The 22575-nt window shown below is 41.1% G+C and overlaps 1 protein-coding gene across 1 annotated transcript in view; it reads right to left on the bottom strand.

Annotated features, from left to right (window-relative positions):
- LOC126284145 (SH3 domain-containing protein Dlish) overlaps window positions 1-22575 on the bottom strand; it is a 95226-nt gene that overhangs the window by 60375 nt on the left and 12276 nt on the right. The window contains exon 2 of the mRNA XM_049982863.1: window positions 7458-7648. Within this exon, the coding sequence (XP_049838820.1) occupies window positions 7458-7648 (191 nt within the window). The remainder of the gene's footprint in view (window positions 1-7457; window positions 7649-22575) is intronic.

Below are 22575 nucleotides of genomic sequence, written 5' to 3'. Positions count from 1 at the left end.
TGAGCATTACACTTAAAAAGTGCTCCAAACATATACTCGCAAATATTTTATCCACTGCAGCATTGGCATATATTGTTAATAGTAATGATACTGTAACGTCTGCAGATTTCTCTCTGTTATGAACAATACGCTGTATCGTTTACTATAAACTCTTCAAGTCATTCATGAAGCTAGTCTGATATTCCCCACACCTGCATTTTGTTCATTAACATTCTTGCAAAATGGTACTGAGCACCACCTGCAACTGAAGAAAAACAGAACACTTAGATGCCAGTATCTACTGCCCTCTGAGCAAACATAGTGAGCTGCATTCCACATGATCATTATTTGCTAAAGATCCCATGAGTAGGTTGTATAACCAAAGACAAGGTCCTTTACTGTGCTGAAAAAATGTTGTCATAACTACTAACAGACACAAGAAAGTTACCACATTTGGTTTCAATTATTTTTTTAAAGCTATAAGCAACTCATTGTAAAAGGAAAATGTGGACCTGGTCAGAGAAGGGTTTTATGGCTGCAGCATCTTGAACAGTGGAGCGGCCCAAAATTCCCAGTATTGGCACATTGATTGGATTAGCCCAGAATAGAGAACAATACTCCATTATGGTTTTCAACATTCTGTAAGCAGATAGAACATACAGAGAAGACTGTATGTACCATTTAAATGTAAGATTTATGAGATCAGTTTGAGAGAATTACTGTAACGATTACACAAACAATGAGTAAACCTGCAAAAGGGGGAAGTTACTGAGAACAGGAAACTACTGGAGGCAAGGAGGCTGAATACTATAAACAACAAGAATGAACAAGCAGGATAGATAATCTGACTACAAAACTACTCAATGACAAAAACATTAATAATGAAAGGGAATTATCACATATTGGTGACATTGTCTGTATGAAGCATGTGTGGGAAGGAAATAAGCAGAACATTTGCAAAATCAAAAGGGTTCCCTTTAATATCTCAACAATATGCGTAGGTTTATCCAGTTACAACTGGAAGGAAAAAGAAGGGGTGGGAGGGAGAGGGAGGGGGAGGGGGGGAGATTATATATATATATATATAGAGAGAGAGAGAGAGAGAGAGAGAGAGAGAGAGAGAGAGAGAGAGAGAGAGAGAGAGAGAGAGAGAGTATCGAAATTAAGTCATTCAATATTCTGTCAAGAATTGGAAGAAATTCAGTATATAATGAAGGGTTGAAGGGTAAGGAAGAGAGTTGAAGGAAAAGGACTGGCAAGGTCTGGCAAAGGGTAAGAGTTCAGGAAAGTCAATCAAAACCTTTGGTCAGGGGTACTTCGCACACAAAGGGGGAGGAAGGACTGTCTGTTGGGACCTGTACCAGATGAGATTTGAAAACCTGAAGGTGGAAGACAGGGTACTAAGCAAGAGAGAGCTTGCAGATGAAACAGCTTGTATGAATTAATAATAATGGAAAGTTAAGTGCTAATGGAAAGTTAAGTGCATTGAAGTTGATAGAGGCAGGGAAAGAGAGAGAGAGAGAGAGAGAGAGAGAGAGAGAGAGAGAGAGAGAGAAATCAGAAAATAAAAGATACTGAGACAGGAATAGTTGCTGAGAAGAAATGCTGAGACTGAAGAAATTAAAATAAATTAAGGCCAGGATGGTAGCAATAACAAGAAATATCCAGATGGTCCATGAGGTAAACCAGGCACCAAGGTCACAACTCATGTTTTACAGAATGCTCTCCAGCAGGATATTGTGTGTTGCCAGTATACCTCCTCTGTCTATGTCCATTCATCTGAACTGATAACTTGGTGATAGTCACACCAATGTAAAAGGCCAAACTGTGTTTGCATAACAGCTGGTAGACAACATACATCATTTCATAGGTGTCTCTCCCTTTGACAGTACATGTTTTGCCAGTTAGATGGCTAGTATGGGTGGTGATAGGAGGGCGTATAGGACAAGTCTTACAGTGGATACAGTCAAAGAAGTAGGAGTCATAGGGTAGTGAAAAGGGTGCAGAAGCAGCATAGGGTCTGACCAGGATACTGTGGAGGCTGGGTGGGCACGGAAAAGGTATCCTTGGTATGGTGGGCAATACACAATATCCTGCTGCAGAGCATGTTCTACAACATGACAGTCATGACCTCGGTGCCTGTTCCACCACAAGTGCCATCTCGATTTTCTCAAAGCTCTGCAGGAGTTCTTGCTATCCACCTAACTTTAATTTACGTTAATTTCTTTGGTTTCAGCATTTCTTCTCAGAACTATTCTTTCCTCCATATTGTTCATTTTCTTACCTGTCTCTCCTTTTCCCTGCCTCCACCTCTACCACATACAATGCACTTAGCATTCTGCTCTTATTATCTCTTATACAATGTTTTGTTGATAATTTCCACTGCATTTATCACCCTATCTTACATCTTTAAGTGCTCAGGATTTCAAGTCTCATTTGGTGCACTCCCCAACAATCAATCTTCACTTCTCATCCCATCTGGTAAGTCTCCCCTGATCGAAGGTTCAGGTTGACTTTCCCCGAGTTTCTCCATTTCCAAAAACTTACCAGGCCATTTCCTCCATCCCTCTTCCTTCTCTTTCAACCCTTCTGCCAGAAGAAGGAGCCACTGGCTTCTCAAGCTTGCAAGTTTCCTTAACCTTTACATGTTTGTGTCCTGCCACTGCTTGCTAAATAGATTTTTTTCTTTTTTGTCTATCCAGTTACATTATTTAGGTTGTAGGGCTAGTGAAGAGAACTGAATCTACAAGATGTGAGATAAAGACAACATGATTAATTTGAAATCTCAAGGAATGTGACACCAGCACAACATAATGAACACAGGAATGAAATTACAGGTGAGCAACTGCCTGCTATCACACTCTGCCTGTAGTTTTGCTGCAGACTGTATACATATGAATGAATGGATGGATGACTTCTTTTGCACGCAAGGCTCCTAATACAATACCAGAGAAACATACTGACACAATGTCCTCAACAAGACAGACAATGATAAGCTATCTGAAAACAAATCACTCTTCTCATAAACCTACAGGCAAATGGGTCATACTAATATGTTGATTACCTAAAGTTATATCCAAGTACAGCATTAAGGTGCCCAAGGACAGCATCACTATGTAACACAAACCTGTTTGCCTTTTTTACAGCATGTGCACATTACAGGATAGAAATTCAACCCATCTAAAAATAGAGTCACTCATGTGAAACTTAGCCCACCATCTTCAGTACAACTGCAAATGAGAGTACACACTATCACTCACTCGGCCCTATCTACTATCTACCCGACTTAAACAGTTCAGCTCAATATCTTCAACTTCACTGCCTCTACAAGAAGGGCATAGCAAATATATTCATACCCAAGAAAATAAAATGCAACCTGTACCAGTCCACAACAGAGCAACTTTCTCAAAATTGTTTTATGTATCCAGAATCTCTCTCTGGAACAACCTGCCCAAGCAGCAATGAAAGGCCTTTTGAGTTTTAATAAACAGTTCATAGCCCATTTTCTATCACAACACTACTACCATGTACATGTCTGTAGTGCATTCCATTCTGGCCATCCTCTCACTCCCCCTCATTTCCCACAGTCTAAATGAAACACTTCTCTTTCTAAAAATATGCAGCTACAATCATATCAACTCTCCTGCTCTACCATTATTCCTCTTACTCAAATGGTAACACCACTTTTTCAAAAATACAATAGATATTAGTGTTATGATGAAGATTTCCTATTACCGAATTTTCTGCAACTATTACCATTCACAGCATCAATTAGAATAAATTGAATAATTGCTGCTTTAATGTTCAAATAATGAAATCACAACAACTTACAGAAATTGAGAAGACTGGAAAACTAAAACACACCAATGTTAGCAAATGCCTTCATCAACTGCTGACTTACTGATGAATAGAAACAAAGACAACATTTGGCAATGTACATCAAGAGAAAATTCACTCAGGCGTAATCTCTAAGGAAGGGAGGAATGACTGAAGGATGGACAGATTTAACGTCTTAGAAACAGCATTGGGAATGTCACATTAGTTCATGTCAGACGAGGATGGGGATGGAAATTAGTAGTGTCTTGTAGACAGAATAATCTGGCTGTCTTAAATAATTTAGGGAAACAAAACAAAGCTACATTAGTATGGCTAAATAGGGATGTGAATCACATTGCTCCTGATTACAAAAAAGCTGCCATTTTCAGGTCAAGGAATTTAGCTGTCTACGTAGGTCTACTGTAGAAATTAATTACTAAGAGGAAATGTAATATATTTACTTCTCAAAGAAATCAGTTATACACTTTCACTAGTCTAGAAAAACAATGGAAGCTACTTGAGTGTATAATCTTGATAAGACTCAAACAATACAAAATTTCTCTCAGAAAGGATTCCAAAACAAAACATGCATTTCTGTTACACTCACAGTAGTCAACCTCTCTTTTTTAAGGCTTTCTGTGTGTACTGTTTTACACTCCATCAAACAGATTGAACTAGGCACACGAGCTTGAAGCATTGCACACAATAACAAATACAAACTGTGAAAGGACACAACACAAGGAAACTGAAAAGAGTAATACAAAGGAAATCATCTGCAAACACTCACTCAGTGCACAAAGATAGCTTAAAACAACTCACAAACCCAACGAGTGCAAAAGAAATTATCAGAAGGACAGAGAAAAAATAAAACACAAAGCAAGAAATGCATGTGTGGATATCTGCACACTGATGTTAGTAATGAAGTAGGTCCTCTATGCAGGAAATGTAACTGAAAAAGCGGAAGTTCAATAAATGCATAAAACTGCCAGTGCATGGGAAAAAGAAATGCTGAAGGAAACAAAAATCAAGAAATTCAATAAAACAGGCAATTACCAGCTGACATCCAATGACCGCCAATCCATCTAAATGGGCCAAATCTCCACATTTTCAAAATCGAGGACAGCAGATCATCCAACCAGACATACCTAAAAATCCTCAAATTCAGCAATTCACAATGTGACAACAGAATGAAAAAAAAGAGTAAAATTATCTATTAACAGCATTTGTTAATTTTTTATTTAATTGGAGATATATATTCAACACCACACTTTTTATTTAATTGGAGATATATATTCAACACCACACACACACACACACACACACACACACACACACACACACACACACACACACACACACACACCTAAGAACCTCTTATTTTAATCCATACCTGTTAGAAACAAACATACAGGTGTACACACAGGGCACATACAGGTACATGTAATGTTGACTTCAATTTATTAGACAATTGTCAGGAAACTTAACAGAACACCTGAAAATCACTAGCTGCAAGCAAATTAGTGAAATTTTATTTCTGAATTTGATTAAGTTAAAGTGTACACCTGTATCCCACCATACAAATATATGTATAGAATAAAAAATAAAAATGCCCCAGGAGTAGTACACATGAATTCCATGAAAATATTTTTGTTGTAAATGATAAATAAGATCAGCATCAAATATTAAACAAGCATCACCTATTATAAATAAAATTCACTCATAGTATAAATTAGTGCATAAATACCATTACAAATTAAGCAACTAGCAATGCTACAGATTTTTGTATTTTTTGAAAACAAATGACGTATTTTAGCCACCATTATAAATTTAAGGAAGAATCAAGGATGTATAGGACAATGTTCTTTATTCTTTTTCTGTTATTGTTGGAATCACAAACGATGGTGGCCGAGTTTTAACTTGTTCTGTGCCAATGAGGCAATGTGCGGGAGTACCACTGCGTTGCGCCCATCTGACTTCAGAATGCACTTAAGGGTGCAGAAATGTGGACTGGAGACGTTTGCATGCGTGTGTAATCTAAATGTTTGTATTTGGTGTTTGTGTGTGTCATTACTCACTAAAGAGGCGCATAAGTGTTAATTTTGGGTGTTTATGAGAAGCTCAAGGTGATTCTCAGGTATGTCTTTTTTTAAATTTTATTGATTTATATTTAATTAGAGTGTAAATAGATGGCTGGTTCAGTAAGTCTCAGATATGTGTGTCTGGAATATCTGCCAGCACCTGAGAGAATCCAGAAAGTTTTGCTCTTGAAGGCTTAGGAGGGAGGTGCCTGGCACCGTATTCCATAATTTCAAGCCATACAGGATGACCATAACGTATGGCATCTGTCTATTTCAAGGTCCAGGTATGTGACTGAGTCACGCCACAACACGTCTCATCCATCTATAGTATGTTACCATTCGAGAAGCTTAATTTTAGTTATAAAATAAATAGCCTGGCACTTGGTAGAGTTTATTTTCACCTCTCAAACACTAAACCATTGTGCGATTTTACCTAACTAGTCCTGTAATTTATGGTGAATAAAGAAAAGGTTGGTGCTGCTCTTGTAGATGACAGTGTCATCAGCATATAGGATTACTTCACCACTGACTTGCTTGGCTATGTTGTTGAGGTAGATGGTGTATAGGACTTCACCTAAGACTGAACCTTGTGGAATTCCTGCCACAATCGCCTATGAAAAACTGACATCTCACAAACAGATCAATGGCCCACATTGAATGTTCTAGGCAGCATAATTTATGAGTTTGTACGTAAGGCTGTCATGACAGTTGTGGTCCGATGCTTTCTCGATATCTACACTGCAAATTGCCTGACAGCCAATGAGTGTTCAGTGGTTTTCTGGGTACTCTGCTGCGAATGTTGCAGTCAACACTAGCATTAAATGTGATCACAGTGAGTTATTTACTGAAGTTCTACTCTTTTTGTGTGATTTATCATGGCTAATGACGAGAGTAAACGATGAATTCTACACAAGCAAGTGAGAGACGTAATTTGCCTACTACATGCTTTCATCAAGCGCAAAGCACATTTATGTATGTATCGAAACTTTCGCTTGGAACAGCAAACAATGCAATCCCAGTCCATGTTTTGAGCTGGGTGAACTGCCATCATTTGTGGATCGAACTGTGTATCTCATGTTATGAGGTAATTAATAACGGGATACTTTTGTAGATCTACTACAAATGAATTAACAAATTATTTACTGTTTCACATCAGGATTCCAGCTAGTATTCACTTAAAATAACTAAGAACTATCACAAACACAAACAGCCAAATGGAAATTCTAACAACAGTTCTCTCAATTGTTTAACAAGTGTATTCTTACTCCATCATCTTTCTCTGTTATTTAACATACTATATTTGGACTAAGTGCAAACTGGTCATTATTTTAAAATATTTTTAATTCTTTGTTCTTGATCTGGATATATTTTCCACTTGTATGAACATCCTTGGTAACAGCATTGTTTTGTCGCTTATTTTTTCCTATACAACAGTGGTTTGCTGCTTCACACTTGTGCAATGTGTGTAGCTACGCAGCTCTCACCTGAAGGTTACAATTATGATGTGGGGTTTGGTCTGCTAAAAATAGTTAAAACAAGGGGCAAGATTTTTAGGAAAGGTAAAGTATAGATTCACAAACAGACCTGTCCTCTCTTCACTTCTAACTCATCATCAACACAGGGTGTGAAGTCGTGAAGCACAACCATCTTGCTATCTGGAGCCAGGCCGTTCTCCTTTTCGATTCCAACTCGAACCAAAGTCTCGATCGAGGCACTTCCTGTGATGCGGCCCATTCCGGGAGTACGAACCAAGTCCTTGTCCGCATCTCCTGATGCTGTTCAGGTGACAGAGAAATTTTCTTCCATGAAAACTTTCTATGATACAGGATCAAAAAATAGAAAAGTGTATAGAAGCACATACAGATACAGGTATTAGTCCCTCTAAATGGTAGTAATGTTTGGAACAGTAGCTAATTCAAAAACCTGTTTCTTTGGATGTAATCAGAAGAAAGAATTAATGATGAGTGCAAATGTGTGTGTGTCATTCATGAATACAGTAGAACAATTGTTCTTTGGTGCAGTATGTTGAGAGTGGAATCTTGCCTCTCAACCTTTCCAATTACTCTTTCCTTTCTTTATTTAGCACCTAAACAACATATCCCCCCCCCCCCCCCCCCCCCCCCCTCAGAAGCAATTGCTCACTGCTTCCTCTCCTCCTACTTGAGTGATTGGGCAGCAGCTTCTGTTACTGATCTGTTACTGATGAGCATTAATCATTTCTATTTTACTCACATTATGTATACTAAACTAGCCAGTAAGCCATTTTCCCTCAAACGTATAACATGTGTGAGCGATACATCCATATCTGCTTGTAAGTAGCAATGAGCATTCCATGAATCGCATTCCTGCCATGGAAATGCGAGACTTCCTAAGAATTGTTATATCAACAACTGAATAATTGTGAAACTGAAGTGTGAGGGCCTTTTGAGTTGGATAATTAACTTGTTTGTGGAAACATGAGTACATCAGACTAATATGAATAGTTCATGTATTTAAAGTACAATAAATATATCACATGTTCAGTTGCAAATTATTTGAAAAGTTTATTCTTAAAATTGGCAACAAAGTCCAGAAGATCAATAAAGGAAGTACATGGTCAAACAACTCTCATACAAATTTAACAACCACCATACAATTCAAGAAACAGTTAAACTGCAGGATCATGAAAAACACCATAACACAGTGCTGTGTACGCCTAAAATAGGATGGTTAATATTTCACTTTATTGATGTTAAAAGACCTATTTCATACAGTGGGAAGATATTCTATACTAGTAGCCCTTTGCCAGTTACTGTGATTTTGGTTTTAAATATGCCGCATCATGTAATCAGCCAACGGCCTTGCCTCAGTGATAACACTGGTTCCCGTTAGATCACTGAAGTTATGCAGTGTCAGGCTGGGCTAGTAGTTGAATGGGTGACCATCCAATCTCCCGAGCACTGTTAGCTAGCGGGCTGCACACAGCTCTTATGAGGAGCTACTTGATTGGGAAGTGGCAGCTCCTGTCTCATAAACCGACATACAGCTGGGAGAATGGTGTGCTGACCACATGCCCCTCCATATCCGCACCCAGTGACGCCTGTGGGCTGAGGGTGACACGGCGGCCAGTCAGTACTGTTGGCCCTTCATGGCCTGTTAAACAATGTTTTGAGTTTTCTTATAGCCATTTTTATGGGTTTGTGAACACTAGTGTATTTCCTGATCTTATCTTTAAGGAAACATGATCTAGTTATCGTAAAGAATAACCCCATGCACTGAATCATAGCTTTGTTAAAACAAAACAGTGTTTTATGTAGGTAAGTGGGGGTTTACAGAGTGGAAATGTTGAAAAAGGTTGGTATACAGGATGACCCAGGAGGAATGGTTAATATGCAGGGATACGACAAGAATGACCATTTGAAGAAAACAAATCTTCTGAACATCGGCTCTAAAATACATACCATAAGAGCTACAAGCACTACATCATCTTCGCTACAGCAAAACACATCTTTTCTACTGAACAAGTGCTCGTAGCCCATATGGTATGCACTTTAGAGTCAACGTTTACAAGACACTTTTTGCTTCGAATGATTATTGCTGTCATATCCCTGAATATTGATCCTTCCTCCTGGAACACACTGTAAGTAGGTGAATGCATTCAGACTTTGTGAGTCATGACATTTTAATTAGGTTAGCCAGTCTGTCACAAATCTTCCTAGCATTTCTAAACCTTTGGCCTAAACAATCTGGCCAGAGTTCTATGTTGTTGCATTTGCCTTCATACAAATCTGATACTGAACCACAACAGTCTATATGGAAGTAGAGACATCTATAGCGAGGCCACCAACATTCTCCCCGCTGCAGGCCACCGCTGGATGGGAATAAGTCAAACCAATGCCTGCCTAATCAATGAGACGCTGGACTCCAGCCAGCACCAGGCACTTGCTTAAACTGGGCAGTACGCAACCACTTGGTCAGTAGTGTAACAATCAACATAAGGCTGCCACGTATCACACAGCGATGTCAGGATTTGCTCACAATACAAGGCCTTGGCAATATTGGGGCAGCAGCTATTGCCATCCTCTTGACACTGCTTCTTGCCATTTGTGGGACGCTAGATCAATACTCTGGGCCGAGAGATCAATGCCTGACCACACCCTTGGAACGCAGAGGCCATGGGATGACACTGGGCCATGCCATTGAGAGCACACAACAGTAATTAGGTTGTTGCAGTACTAAAGAGTTTATGTTGTCAGTGTTGCTGCAGCCACCTTTATCTCCAAGGTACAACTGTAGCGCTTGCCAACTTTTGGAATCCACAATGCCCCACATCCTGACAATCAGAAGAATGGTTCTCTCTTCCCCCTGCAGCACTTAATGCACTCCTGACCAACACTACATTACTCCAAGAAGAGAAGCGTGCAATAGCGCATGCCAATGACGGGCTCGATGCTGAAATCTGAATGCTTGCAGACAATCACAAGCTCAGAACTTACACTGTGCCAGCAGCTGCATCCATCCCTTGCTGGAGTAATAACCAGCATTTGAAGACTTTTGACTGCACCTGACATGCCACGTAATGACCTGCGTCACAACAAGACTTGCCTAAGCATGTATAAAGCTGCCCATCTAGCCAGTCTCAAAAGATTGATCAGCTGAGCAGTGCTACTAGGCCTAGCTCTGTGCCATGAGATACTGTACTGTTAGAAGACTCCAATGGCCATCATGTGCCTGCAGCGAAGTCACACTTAGTGTCAAAGGCACTGCCACCTAGTAAGCACATTCTCACATAAGCAGCTTGCAACCTAGCTGTGTGTAAAGCACTGCTGGCCAGCTGCCAAGAACATCATGCCAAGTGGAAACAAGGCCATGCCAAACCGTGTTGGAGACAAGAGTGCACCTACATAACTATTCAAGTTTAGTAGATTAATAAATAAATGTTTATGTTAACTATATGTTTGTCTGCAGCTTCCCACAACGTCACTCCTAACAAACCATCAAAAGAACCCACAACGCCCAAGTGAAAGAGCCATCACCATCCTGACCTTATCACTTACAGCATGTGCAGGGCTTACTAGCAACAAACTTTCCACATCAGGAGCAGTTTTGTCATTGGTTTCTTCACCAGGTAACCATGAGTCCAAGATTTCTGTCATCCATCCTATTGACAAATGCACGAAATGGTATCTTCACTGTACGTAACAGTCATCTGTGGGATAGATGCAGAATCCCCATGTTATAGTGACAGCAAATCAACAGTATCGGCACAGCCATAATGTGTGGGCCGGGATAACTGGCACCCGCATTTTGGAATCAGTCTTTCTTCCCCATCACCTAACAGGCCAGAACTCTCAGCATTTCTCTTGGATGACTGCCTCCCCTGCTGGAAGAAGTGCGATTGATGATTCAAAGGTTTATGTGGCTGCTACATGATGGTGCACCAGCCCGCTTCGCCGTTAATGTCCAGCCGCGTCTCAACCACGTCTTCTCTGGTCAATGGATTGGACGAGGGAGTCAAGCTCTTTCACCGTATCTCAATCCATGCGATTTCTGGTTATGGGACATTTCAAAAGTATTGTGTATGCAGAGCACATTCCAGATGTGGAGACACTGGAGAAATGTATTCATGCTGCCTTTGACACTGTTTGTGTGCAGCCTTGCCGATGTGATCTTGTGAGACAGAACATGCTACAGTGTATACACAGATACGTTGAGGCACATGGAAATCATGTTCAGCACATACTGTAACTGTGGTCGCATGGTACAGTGCATCTTAGACCATAGTCTCTGTAACAATGTATGATATAACAAATGGTCTCTAGCATGGAAAGTTCATTAGCCCTTGAAAGTCTCTTTGGGTTTGCTATCGGATCCTAAAATCAACTCGATACAATATTTTGATGATCCAACTGTTCACCATCTTCAGGAGAAAGCTGCTTCTGCTGCTGAGTCCCACTGAGAACTGCGGGACTCATTAGTACAAACAGCATTCTCCTGAAAATTGTGAACAGTTGGATCGCTGAAATATAGAATTGAGTTGATTTTAGGATCCAGCAGCAAACCCAAAGAGACTTTCAAGACTTATTACACTGGGAAAGCCTACGAAGTCACTTCACTTCATTAGCTCTTTTTTGTTCCATATTCTTTCATCAGTCAAGTCCTAGAGATTGTACATGGTGGAAAAAATCACCCTGTATTCTGCAACATCATATTTTGCTAAGTATGATAACAAATTTAAAGAAGTTAAGTGATGCTTTTAAAGGTTATAGGACAGCACCTAAGAGATAGGGCATATAGTTTCATAATGTTTTAAGACTCCCAGAGCCCCAAACTCCTATCCTCATGAGAGAGTATAACACTGTTGCCAAATAGGAAAGTGAACGCCGTGAACTGTAAGTGTTTTATGGGCTAGTTTTGTCTACAGACTCAGTGGGTCCACATTGAAGATTTTGCAGGAAGCAGTGGCCAGACTCTGAAAACTGGACCTAAGCATGAACTGCACAAGACCAACCAGTGGAGTCAAGTGTAGTAATGTATCTCATAACTTGTGTCAGGTTACAGAACCAGCCAGTGACTAGTAGTATACAAACCATAGAGAGATTTGTTATTCATAATTGTGTCTGACTTTCTGAGTCCATAAAGGTGGAAAGTGAAGATATTGTAAATATAAATAGGGCTAAGAAGAGTCCAAACATACCACAGCTAATCTACAGTGTTACTCTGGACTTGTGATTGGGATTTTGAACAGTGTAACCTTATATATGTATGAGGCTCTGATTCAGCCAAACTTAACCAATGAGGAATTCAGTGGACCAAATCACTCAAGGAGGGAAGGAATAAAGCAACACAAGATCAAGCCAGGGTGTGTTGCCAAAATCCAGGATTTTCCAGCACCCATGGGCTCAGCACTAATGCCACTCTGCAGCTCAGCAACAATAGGCCAGACACTAAGGCAAAGTCAGCATTTCAAGACATTTCAACAGCTCTTGGCAGGCCATGTACAAAATCAATGCAGTAACAAGATTTGCCCAGGTGTGTATAAGGCAGCCCACCAGGCTGGACACATCACCACAGCTGAGCTTCATACCATCATCTGCTGTTGTTGCTTTCCACTATGAGGTTGCCAGAATATTTCCAGCTACAGGCTGCCATCAGAAGGGGTGATGGTTGAATTGGTGCCCTCTTAGTAACCAAGACACTGAGCATCTTCTAGCACCTAACAGACACTTCAGTTGGGCAGAGTGCAAACGCCCCGCCAGCAGCATAACAACAGCATATGGCCGCCACAATCTGCCAACACTGCTGAGGTTCCCCGACCATACAAGACATTGGTACTACTAGGTTACCAGCTATCACCATCCTCATGACACAGCTCCATGCCACTGTAACCACGAGACTGATGTTTGACCACTTCTGTGTAACGAGGATGCCGTATGACAATGCTGAGTGATGCCACCGGATGAAGGCACACACTTAGAACTATTGTCGCTTGTTGGGAGTAATTAAGAGTTAAAATACATGCTGTCTGTTTTGCTGTAGCCTTCTCCACTTCTGACTCCTATAGCTCTTGCCAAATCTTCAAACACACACGGTTGAAAAGCCCTACATCCTGGCAACTAGAAGAACGACTCTTCCATTCCTCTGTAATGGTTATTGCAGCCTTGACCCACTACACATTGTTGGAAAGCTGTTTAGTATGCAAACACATTCTGTAAACATTTTAATACAACAAAACAAGGACAAGTGCCGAATACTGAAAAATACAAAGAGCACTAAATGATTCTCAAATCACCCAGGTCATGGCATCCATGATTCAGTTATCACGTTAAAACTTTGTGTATTTATTTGATACACAATATAATGGATTTTGGCCAATTTTTATAATATATATCTTAATTATATTCACAGTAATGAAATTAAATGTAATGTTCTGCACAATTTTGTTTTTCAATGTTCCCCCTTCTGAAATGCAATTACTTTTTCTCACACAAACAGCACACATCTTACATTAAAAAAATGAAGCTGGAAAAATGAGAGGATATAACATTTTATGTAAAAAACTGGAAAGGGGGCAAATAAGCAGAACCTCTGTTTCTAACAAAGATGTACAATAGCAAACAGAAAAGTTTCTTCAGACCTAAATTTGGTCTTTTAAAAGAATAAATTAAAAAAATATAATATCTAGTGCTTGGCGGAAGATAATAACATGCCACAAAATGTAAATAGTTCAGAAGAATGCATTTGGAATTGTGATTGCCTTCTTTGGTGTTGTTGTTGTGGTCTTCAGTCCGGAGACTGGTTTGATGCAGCTCTCCATGCCACTCTATCCTGTGCAAGCTGATTCATCTCCCAGTACCTACTGCAACCTACATCTTTCTGAATCTGCTTAGTGTATTCATCTCTTGGTCTCCCTCTACGATTTTTACCCTCCAATACTAAATTGGTGATCCCTCGATGTCTCAGAACATGTCCTACCAACCGATCCCTTCTTCTAGTCAAGTTGTGCCACAAGCACCTCTTCTCCCCAATTCTATTCAATACCTCCTCATAAGTTATGTGATCTACCCACCTAATCTTCAGCATTCTTCTGCAGCACCACATTTAGAAAGCTTGTAATCTCTTCTTGTCCAAATTACTTATCGTCCACGTTTCACTTCCATACAAGGCTACACTCCATACAAATACTTTCAGAAACGACTTCCTGACATTTAAATCTATACTCAATGTTAACAAATTTTTCTTCTTCAGAAACGCTTTCCTTGCCATTGCCAGTCTACATTTTATATCCTCTCTACTTCGACCATCAACAGTTATTTTGCTCCCCAAATAGCAAAACTCCTTTACTACTTTAAGTGTCGTATTTCCTAATCAAATTCCCTCAGCCTCACCAGACATAATTCGATTACATTCCATTATCCTCGTTTTGCTTTTGTTGATGTTCATCTTATACCCTCCTTTCAAGACACTGTCCATTCCGTTCAACTGCTCTTCCAAGTCCTTTGCTGTCTCTGACAGAATTACAATGTCATCGGCGAACCTCAAAGTTTTTATTTCTTCTCCATGGATTTTAATACCTACTCCGAACTTTTCTTTTGTTTCCTTTATTGCTTGCTCAATATACAGATTGAATAACATCAGAGAGAGGCTACAACCCTGTCTCACTCTCTTCCCAACCACTGCTTCCCTTTCATATCCCTCGACTCTGCCATCTGGTTTCTGTACAAACTGTAAATAGCCTTTCGCTCCCTGTATTTTACCCCTGCCACCTTCAGAATTTGAAAGAGAGTATTCCAGTCAACATTGTCAAAAGCTTTCTCTAAGTCTACAAATGCTAGAAATGTATGTTTGCCTTTCCTTAATCTTTCTTCTAAGATAACTCGTAGGGTCAGTATTGCCTCACGTGATCCAACATTTCTATGGAATCAAAACTGATCTTCTCCGAGGTCGGCCTCTACTAGTTTTTCCATTCGTCTGTAAAGAATTTGCGTTAGTATTTTGCAGCTGTGGCTTATTAAACTGATAGTTCGGTAATTTTAACATCTGTCAACACCTGCTTTCTTTGGGATTGGTATTATTATATTCTTCTTGGAGTCTGAGGGTATTTCGCTTGTCTCGTACATCTTGCTTACCAGATGGTAGAGTTCTGTCAGGATTGGCTCTGCCAAGGCCATCAGTAGTTCTACTCCCGGGGCTTTGTTTCGACTCAGATCTTTCAGTGCTCTTTCTATACGCAGTATCATATCTCCCATTTTATTTTCATCTACATCCTCTTCCATTTCCATAATATTGTCCTCAAGTACACCACCCTTGTATAGACCATCTATATACTCCTTCCACCTTTCTGCTTTCCCTTCTTTGCTTAGAACTGCGATTCCCTCTGAGCTCTTAATATTAATACAAGTGGTTCTCTTTTCTCCAAAGGTCTCTCTAATTTTCCTGTAGGCAGTCTCTATCTTAACCCTAGTGAGATAAGCCTCTACATCCTTACATTTGTCCTCTAGCCATCCCTGCTTAGCCATTTTGCACTTCCTGTAGATCTCATTTTTTGAGACATTTGTATTCTTTTTTGCCTGCTTCATTTACTGCATTTTTTATATTTTCTCCTTTCATCAATTAAATTCAATATTTCTTCTGTTACCGAAGTGTTTCTACTAGCCCTCATCTTTTTACCTATTTGATCCTCTGCTGCCTTCACTATTTCATCCCTCATAGCTACCCATTCTTCTTCTACTGTATTTCCTTCCCCCATTCCTGTCAATTGTTTCTTATGCTCTCCCTAAAACTCTGTACAACCTCTGGTTCTTTCAGTTTATCCATGTCCCATCTCCTTAAATTCCCTCCTTTTTGCAGTTTCTTCAGTTTTAATCTACAGTTCATAACCAATAGGTTGTGGTCAGAGTCCACATATGCCCCTGGAAATGTCTTACAATTTAAAACCTGGTTCCTAAATCTCTGTCTTACCATTACATAATCTATCTGATACCTTTCAGTATCTCCAGGGTTCTTCGATGTATACAACCTTCTTTCATGATTCTTAAACCAAGTTTTAGCTATGATTAAGTTACATTCTGCGCAAAATTCTAACAGGCGGCTTCCTCTTTCATTCCCTAGCCCCAATCCATATTCACCTACTGCATTTCCTTCTCTCCCTTTTCCTACTCCCGCATTCCAGTCACCCATGACTATTAAATTTTTGTCTCCCTTCACTATCTGAATAATTTCTTTTATCTCATCATACATTTCATCAATTTCTTTGTCATCTGTGGAGCTAGTTGGCATATAAACTTGTACTACAGTAGTAAGCGTGGGCTTCGTGTCTATTTTGGTCACAATAATGCGTTCACTATGCTGTTTGTAGTAGCTTACCCGTACTCCTATTTTTTTTATTCATTATTAAACCGACTCCTGCATTACCCCTATTTGATTTTGTATTTATAACCCTATATTCACCTGACCAAAAGTCTTGTTCCTCCTGCCACCGAACTTCACTAATTCCCACTGTATCTAACTTTAACCTATCCATTTCCCTTTTTAAATTTTCTAACCTACCTGCCTGATTAAGGGATCTGTCATTCCACGCTCCAATCCATAGAATGCCAGTTTTCTTTCTCCGCATAACATGGTCCTCTTGAGTAGTCCCCACCCCGAGATCCAAATGGGGGACTATTTTACCTCCGGAATATTTTACCAAAGAGGACGCCATCATCATTTAATCATACAGTAAAGCTGCATGCCCTCGGGTAAAATGACGGCTGTAGTTTCCCCTTGCTTTCAGCCGTTCGCACTACCAGAACAGCAAGCCATTTTGGTTAGTGTTACAAGGCCAGATCAGTCAATCATCCTGCCTGTTGCCCCTGCAACTACTGAAAAGGTTGCTGCCCCTCTTCAGGAACCACACGTTTGTCTGGCCTCTCAACAGATACCCCGCCATTGTGGTTGCACCTACGGTACGGCTATCTGTTTCGTTGAGGCACGCAAGCCTCCCCACCAACGGCAAGGTCCATGGTTCACTGGGGGGTGGGGGGGGGAGGGGGGGGGGGAAGGAATCTTTGGTATAAGTCACAAATGTGGCTCAAAACTATGTAGCTGCAAGCCCTTCATACATATTGTTCAGATATGTCACTGCAGGCAAATTGTCTCAACTTACATATCAGTGCAACAATTATACCCAATCAGGTGTATTACAAGTCAACTGTCACTCAATTTTACAATACAACCACAAACCACTTAGCAACACAGTGATCTATTGTGTGTCTCATTGCACATTCATTTTATTCTTAATAAGGACCATTTTGCTTCCATCAATTTAGAAGAGACTTGACTTATACTCTAAGTATGTCCAGTCATTGGAAGAATGGAGATTACAAGTGTCATTTTCAGATCAGTAGAAGGATTATGACAACCCATGTGGATGAGTAAATGACTGTTGCATCACTTTCCTCCTCATTTCGTTTCAAAAGAGCACCTGGACACCAGAAGGAACCATACACAAAAGCAACATAGCAATTAGCATGCACAATAACTTCAGGCATTAAATGTTCACTTCAAGAGAAATCAAAAATGACACAAACTTACACATGTTTAATTCCGGTCTGAATTGTAGAAAGTGCTAAGAATTGGTGCATCGATCTAGTTTCAGGAACAGTTCTTGCAGATGAAAAAGTGTAGAAAAGCAACTATGAATGTCAACTAGCTCCTGGTTTGAAACTAAAAAAAACTGATACTTTTTTTTTACATTTTCTGAAAAAACGGAAAATCTTTTGCATCACTAATTATTTGTCCATAAAATGGTCTCAGTAGACTTGCTTTTGTAACAAGCCTTTTCAAAGTACCACCAACTCCACCAAAGGGAGATTTATCATGGATAGTTGCATATTCATGATTGCATATATTCAAAAAATTCTTGCAGTTTTTGTACTGTACAGCACAACCATCTGTGAAATATTCAATATCACTTACAGGCAATTCAACTTCTTGTTTCAAAGGTGCCCTACAGTCCTCTATATTTGATGAAACATGGGTACATCACACACTAAATCATTAGAAATAATGCAGAGGTTTTTAGATTGCAAACTTTGATCTTTCTTACAGTACACACAAACTGTGTGAAGAGTATAACTGCCATTATTCCAGAAACAACCTTGTACTTTGTCTTGCAAAACAAAGCTAAAAGCTTCACTCAAGTCCACCAACATTAAAACAGACTTCTCTTGAAGTGTTTCTTTTCCCATTTTCAAATAATTACACTGAGATTTTGCAGTGAAGGAATGAGGTGCAAGTTTCTCTACCTTCTGTACCAGCAATTCAAAAATGTCTAAGTGTATTTAATTGAGGAACCAAATTCATCCTGTCTGTTGAAACCCACTGGCTATATCAAGCTCTTTCGTCAGGCTCAAAATATTCTATCTGATTTTACAGGTATTCCTGAAGTAAGGGGTGTAGGAGGACGTTTGTCAAACGGATGAAACAAACAGACTGTGTGATTAATGTTGCAAGTTATTACTCACATTAAATCTTGGTAGCTTTTTCTTTTGATGAATTGTTTACACACATACAGAATGAGTACCGTATGCTCCTACTAGTACACATTGTTTTGGGCAAAGATGAGCAAATGTACAAAAGCCTACTTTCTTTTTAGGAAATTACTGTTTGTGTAGAGAGTACAGTTCAACTGAATTACTTAAAAATCAGGAGGGAGACATCCTCATTTGCAAACAGGACAGTGTACATGGGGTGGTCAAGGACTGGCGAATAGCAATTGCGTAAAAAACCAGGAATTGGATGCATCATATTTGTAGAGGGGGAATCCCTACTTCTGCAAGGAGACTGTCAGCGGGGACTAGTATGAAAGGCGCCAATAGCCAGACATATCCCACAAAGGCAAGCAGCACCAAGTATTTTCAAAGCAGAAGAAGCCGCCAAGGCATAAACATGAATACCTGTACCAGACCAAAGTACAATGAAGATGGAGAGGAGTAACACAGTCTGCACCCAAATATGTGTGGGCCAGGAGGTGGAGAGCATTAAGCTTCCGCGTGCATGTAGTCTTTAGGTGACGAACATGGGGCAGTCAAGTCAGCCTTTTATCAAAAATATGGCCCATGAAACAGGACTGTGCTACAACATTTAGGAGCTGGTCACCTAAATAAAGTTCTAGACTGGGGTGTACAGTGGGTTGATGACGAAAATGCATAACCCGCGTTTTTGGGAGATGGCCCACGCAGAGGCCCATCAGATGGAGCTGTTGTTCAGCGGATGCTACCGAGTGGGAATTGCACCAAATGTAAAAATTGTCAACATACAATGCGGGGAAACCACAGGCCCAACAGAGGTTAAAAGCCCACCAATGGCTCTGAGGAAGAGCATCACACTTAACACAGAATTGCACGGGATACAATTCTCCTGAATCTGAGGGGTGCTGAGTGAAGAGCCAACTCAAACCTGGAAGAGCCAGCGGTATAAGAACTCCCAGATAAAAATCGAAAGGGAACCATGATAGCCCCAGTTACCAAGGCTAACCAAACTGTGATGGTGCCGTGTCGTATGCCTTATAAAGGTCAAAGAAGACAGCGAGAAGGTGCTGGTGATTAGCGAACCTTGGCAAGGAGATGCTTAAAATCATGATCATTACAACACCTATTGGTAGTCCTGGATAGTGACTGCTATGTCCTCAGTTAACCACGGTACCAGTTGACAACAATGGTGATAAGGGAATAGCAGTGTCAGCAGCATGAAGAACAGCAGCAACTGGCTCTATGGAATGATCAATATGAGAGCCCATCGGCCTGACGGTGGCAGAACGATAGGATCACATGAAAGTGGTCAATGTCACAAAGATGATCATGTGGTGACCAGTGTAGGGAAGCCGCAAGAGAAGGTGAGGAGATCAAGAGCAGAAAAGCTGCAATGTGCAGCACTGAAGTGGGTAAGGGCACTGACCTTGAGGAGACACAAATCAAAGTCTGTAATAAGTTGGTGAACTAGAAGACCCCTAGCTGTGGAAGTGGCACTCCCCCACAGGGGGTGGCATGCAATGAAGTCCCAGAGTAGGAGGTGCAGTGGCAGGGGTTGCTGCATTAAGGCAGGCAGGTCAACATAAGGATGTGGCCTACCAGGAGGGAGGTAAACGTTGCAAATAGTGATTGCTGGGGTCTTTCGTACCATTACTGCTATTGCTTGGTTGGTGTGAAGACAGTATCTAGTCACTAATAACACTGATGCAAACCAAACTGCAGACCTCTCCAGACGCTATTCCGGGGCAGGCACAGCTCTGACAGAAGATCCAATAATTACAAAAAAATGGAGAGTGGTCATCACAGAAGTGTGTTTCCTGAAGAGCAAGATAGACTGCAGCAGAAGAGGAAACGAGTTGTTGAATTTCCAGTAGATGACTAACATCTGCTGCAATTCCACTGGATTATCATATGGTGAGAATCCAGGGTAGACTTATAAAAGCTAAGCGAAGGTCATGTCACCAGGTCAGTGATTGTCACCAATGAGGATGGGGTGACATCCATTGAACTGTGATTCAGGATGAGGGGGAGCGGGCCAAGCCCTCTGGGAAGCCCGGAAAGACTTGTCCTTTGACTTGCACTCCTGCTTATTCCTCTAACTCAGAGGGAGGAAGGAGGTGGTATCACTAAGGGAAAAGGTGGTAGTGATGTCGGGATTACATATAGTGAGCTCCTTTGGGGCCCTCAGAGTGCGAGTCCCTCGTCTGACCCTGAAAATGCCTGGATGGGGAATTCCAACAGGAAGCCCATTCCTAGCAGGAGCCTGAGAAGAATGTCTTCCCTAGCTAAGGAGGAGAATGAGAAGAAATTCCTTGAGGAGAAAGGGATGGGAGCCACCAAGTGGAAAGGGAAGAGGGCCAGATTTGGGGAAGGAGGAGGGGAAGACATGATGGAGGCAAAGGTAGAGGAGATGTTCATGGGGTGAAGTCTGTCAGACTTCTTCCAGGCCTCAAAGTAGCCAAGACAGTCAAGGATCTTCATTACCTGAATTATTTTTCCCTTCATATACACCAGACACTCAAGTGAGCAGGGAGAATGGAGTCAATAGCAGTTTACACAGATAGACAATGGGTTACAAGGGTTATCCAGATGTGTGCAGCCAGTCACAACAGATGGGAATAGCATTGCTTTGCGAGGACATGTGGCCAAACTTCAGGCAACAGAAGCAGTGCGTGGGGGTGGAATCTATGGTTTCACATTGCATCTGTAAACCATTACCTGGACCTTTTCAGGCAGATTATATCCCTCAAATGAAAGGATGCAAGTGCCAGTTTCTACGTGATGGTTCTTAGGGCCTCTCTGGATGCACCAGACAAAATGAATGCCACATCATTCCAGATTAGCCCTAAGTTCATCACTGGACTGCAGGAGAAGGTCCCTATGGAAAATTACACCTCGTGTCGTGTGGACTGACTTGTGAGGAGCGATAGCCATGGAAACATTACCTAAACAGTCACAGGCTGGCAGAAGTTGTCTTTATAAAGAGAGAGCCAGATTCCATCTTGCTTAATGACTCAACTTCACCGAACTTGTCATCAACGTGTTCCACAAAGAAAAGGGGTTTGGTGGTGGGAAAAATCTCCCCCTTAGTCCTGGTACACACCAGGACTTGTGAAAACGGTTTTGCCCCAAACTGGGGGTGTGGCCCTCCTCCCAGGGGGTGGCCAAGAAGTGTAATGCCAGGAAGGCAGAAACAGGAACTGAGACAGAACTATATCTAGAAAGAGACAAGCTGGAGAAAAGCAGATAGAATTTACTTCATGTGCCAAACATCCACCTGGTACCATCTACTCCTAACAGGGGCTCATCTCATGGGCACCACTTAGCCATAGCAACAGCCATCTGGTAGGATAGTCATTGCCAGGAGTTCTGATGCCCTGAAAATATGGGCAGCTACTCCTAGGCTTGCACAAGGCATTCATAGTGCACGTACCAGCACCGTGATTCTTGTGGTGTCAGGATGCTCAGCCAAATGGGTACATAACAGCCCCAGTATATGGACTGGCTACCACGGTGGTGACCTAGCAAGAAGGCGAGAGGGCTACGGTGGGGAGGGATGAAAAGGGGGGCAAAGGGAGAGAAGGATGGGGGGAGAGGAACTCACACCAAAGACATTAGGGAGGGAGTCCTTCTCATACCTCTGATTTGAAATGTAGAGAACGAGGTCAAACCCCTGATGGGGACTGACAAAATCAAAAAGGAGGAAGGCA

Source organism: Schistocerca gregaria, chromosome 8, assembly GCF_023897955.1.
Source record: "Schistocerca gregaria isolate iqSchGreg1 chromosome 8, iqSchGreg1.2, whole genome shotgun sequence".
NCBI classification, from domain to species: Eukaryota; Metazoa; Arthropoda; class Insecta; order Orthoptera; family Acrididae; genus Schistocerca; species Schistocerca gregaria.
Note: the sequence above shows the minus strand (reverse complement) of the source record. Positions and strands in the feature narration are given on the sequence as shown.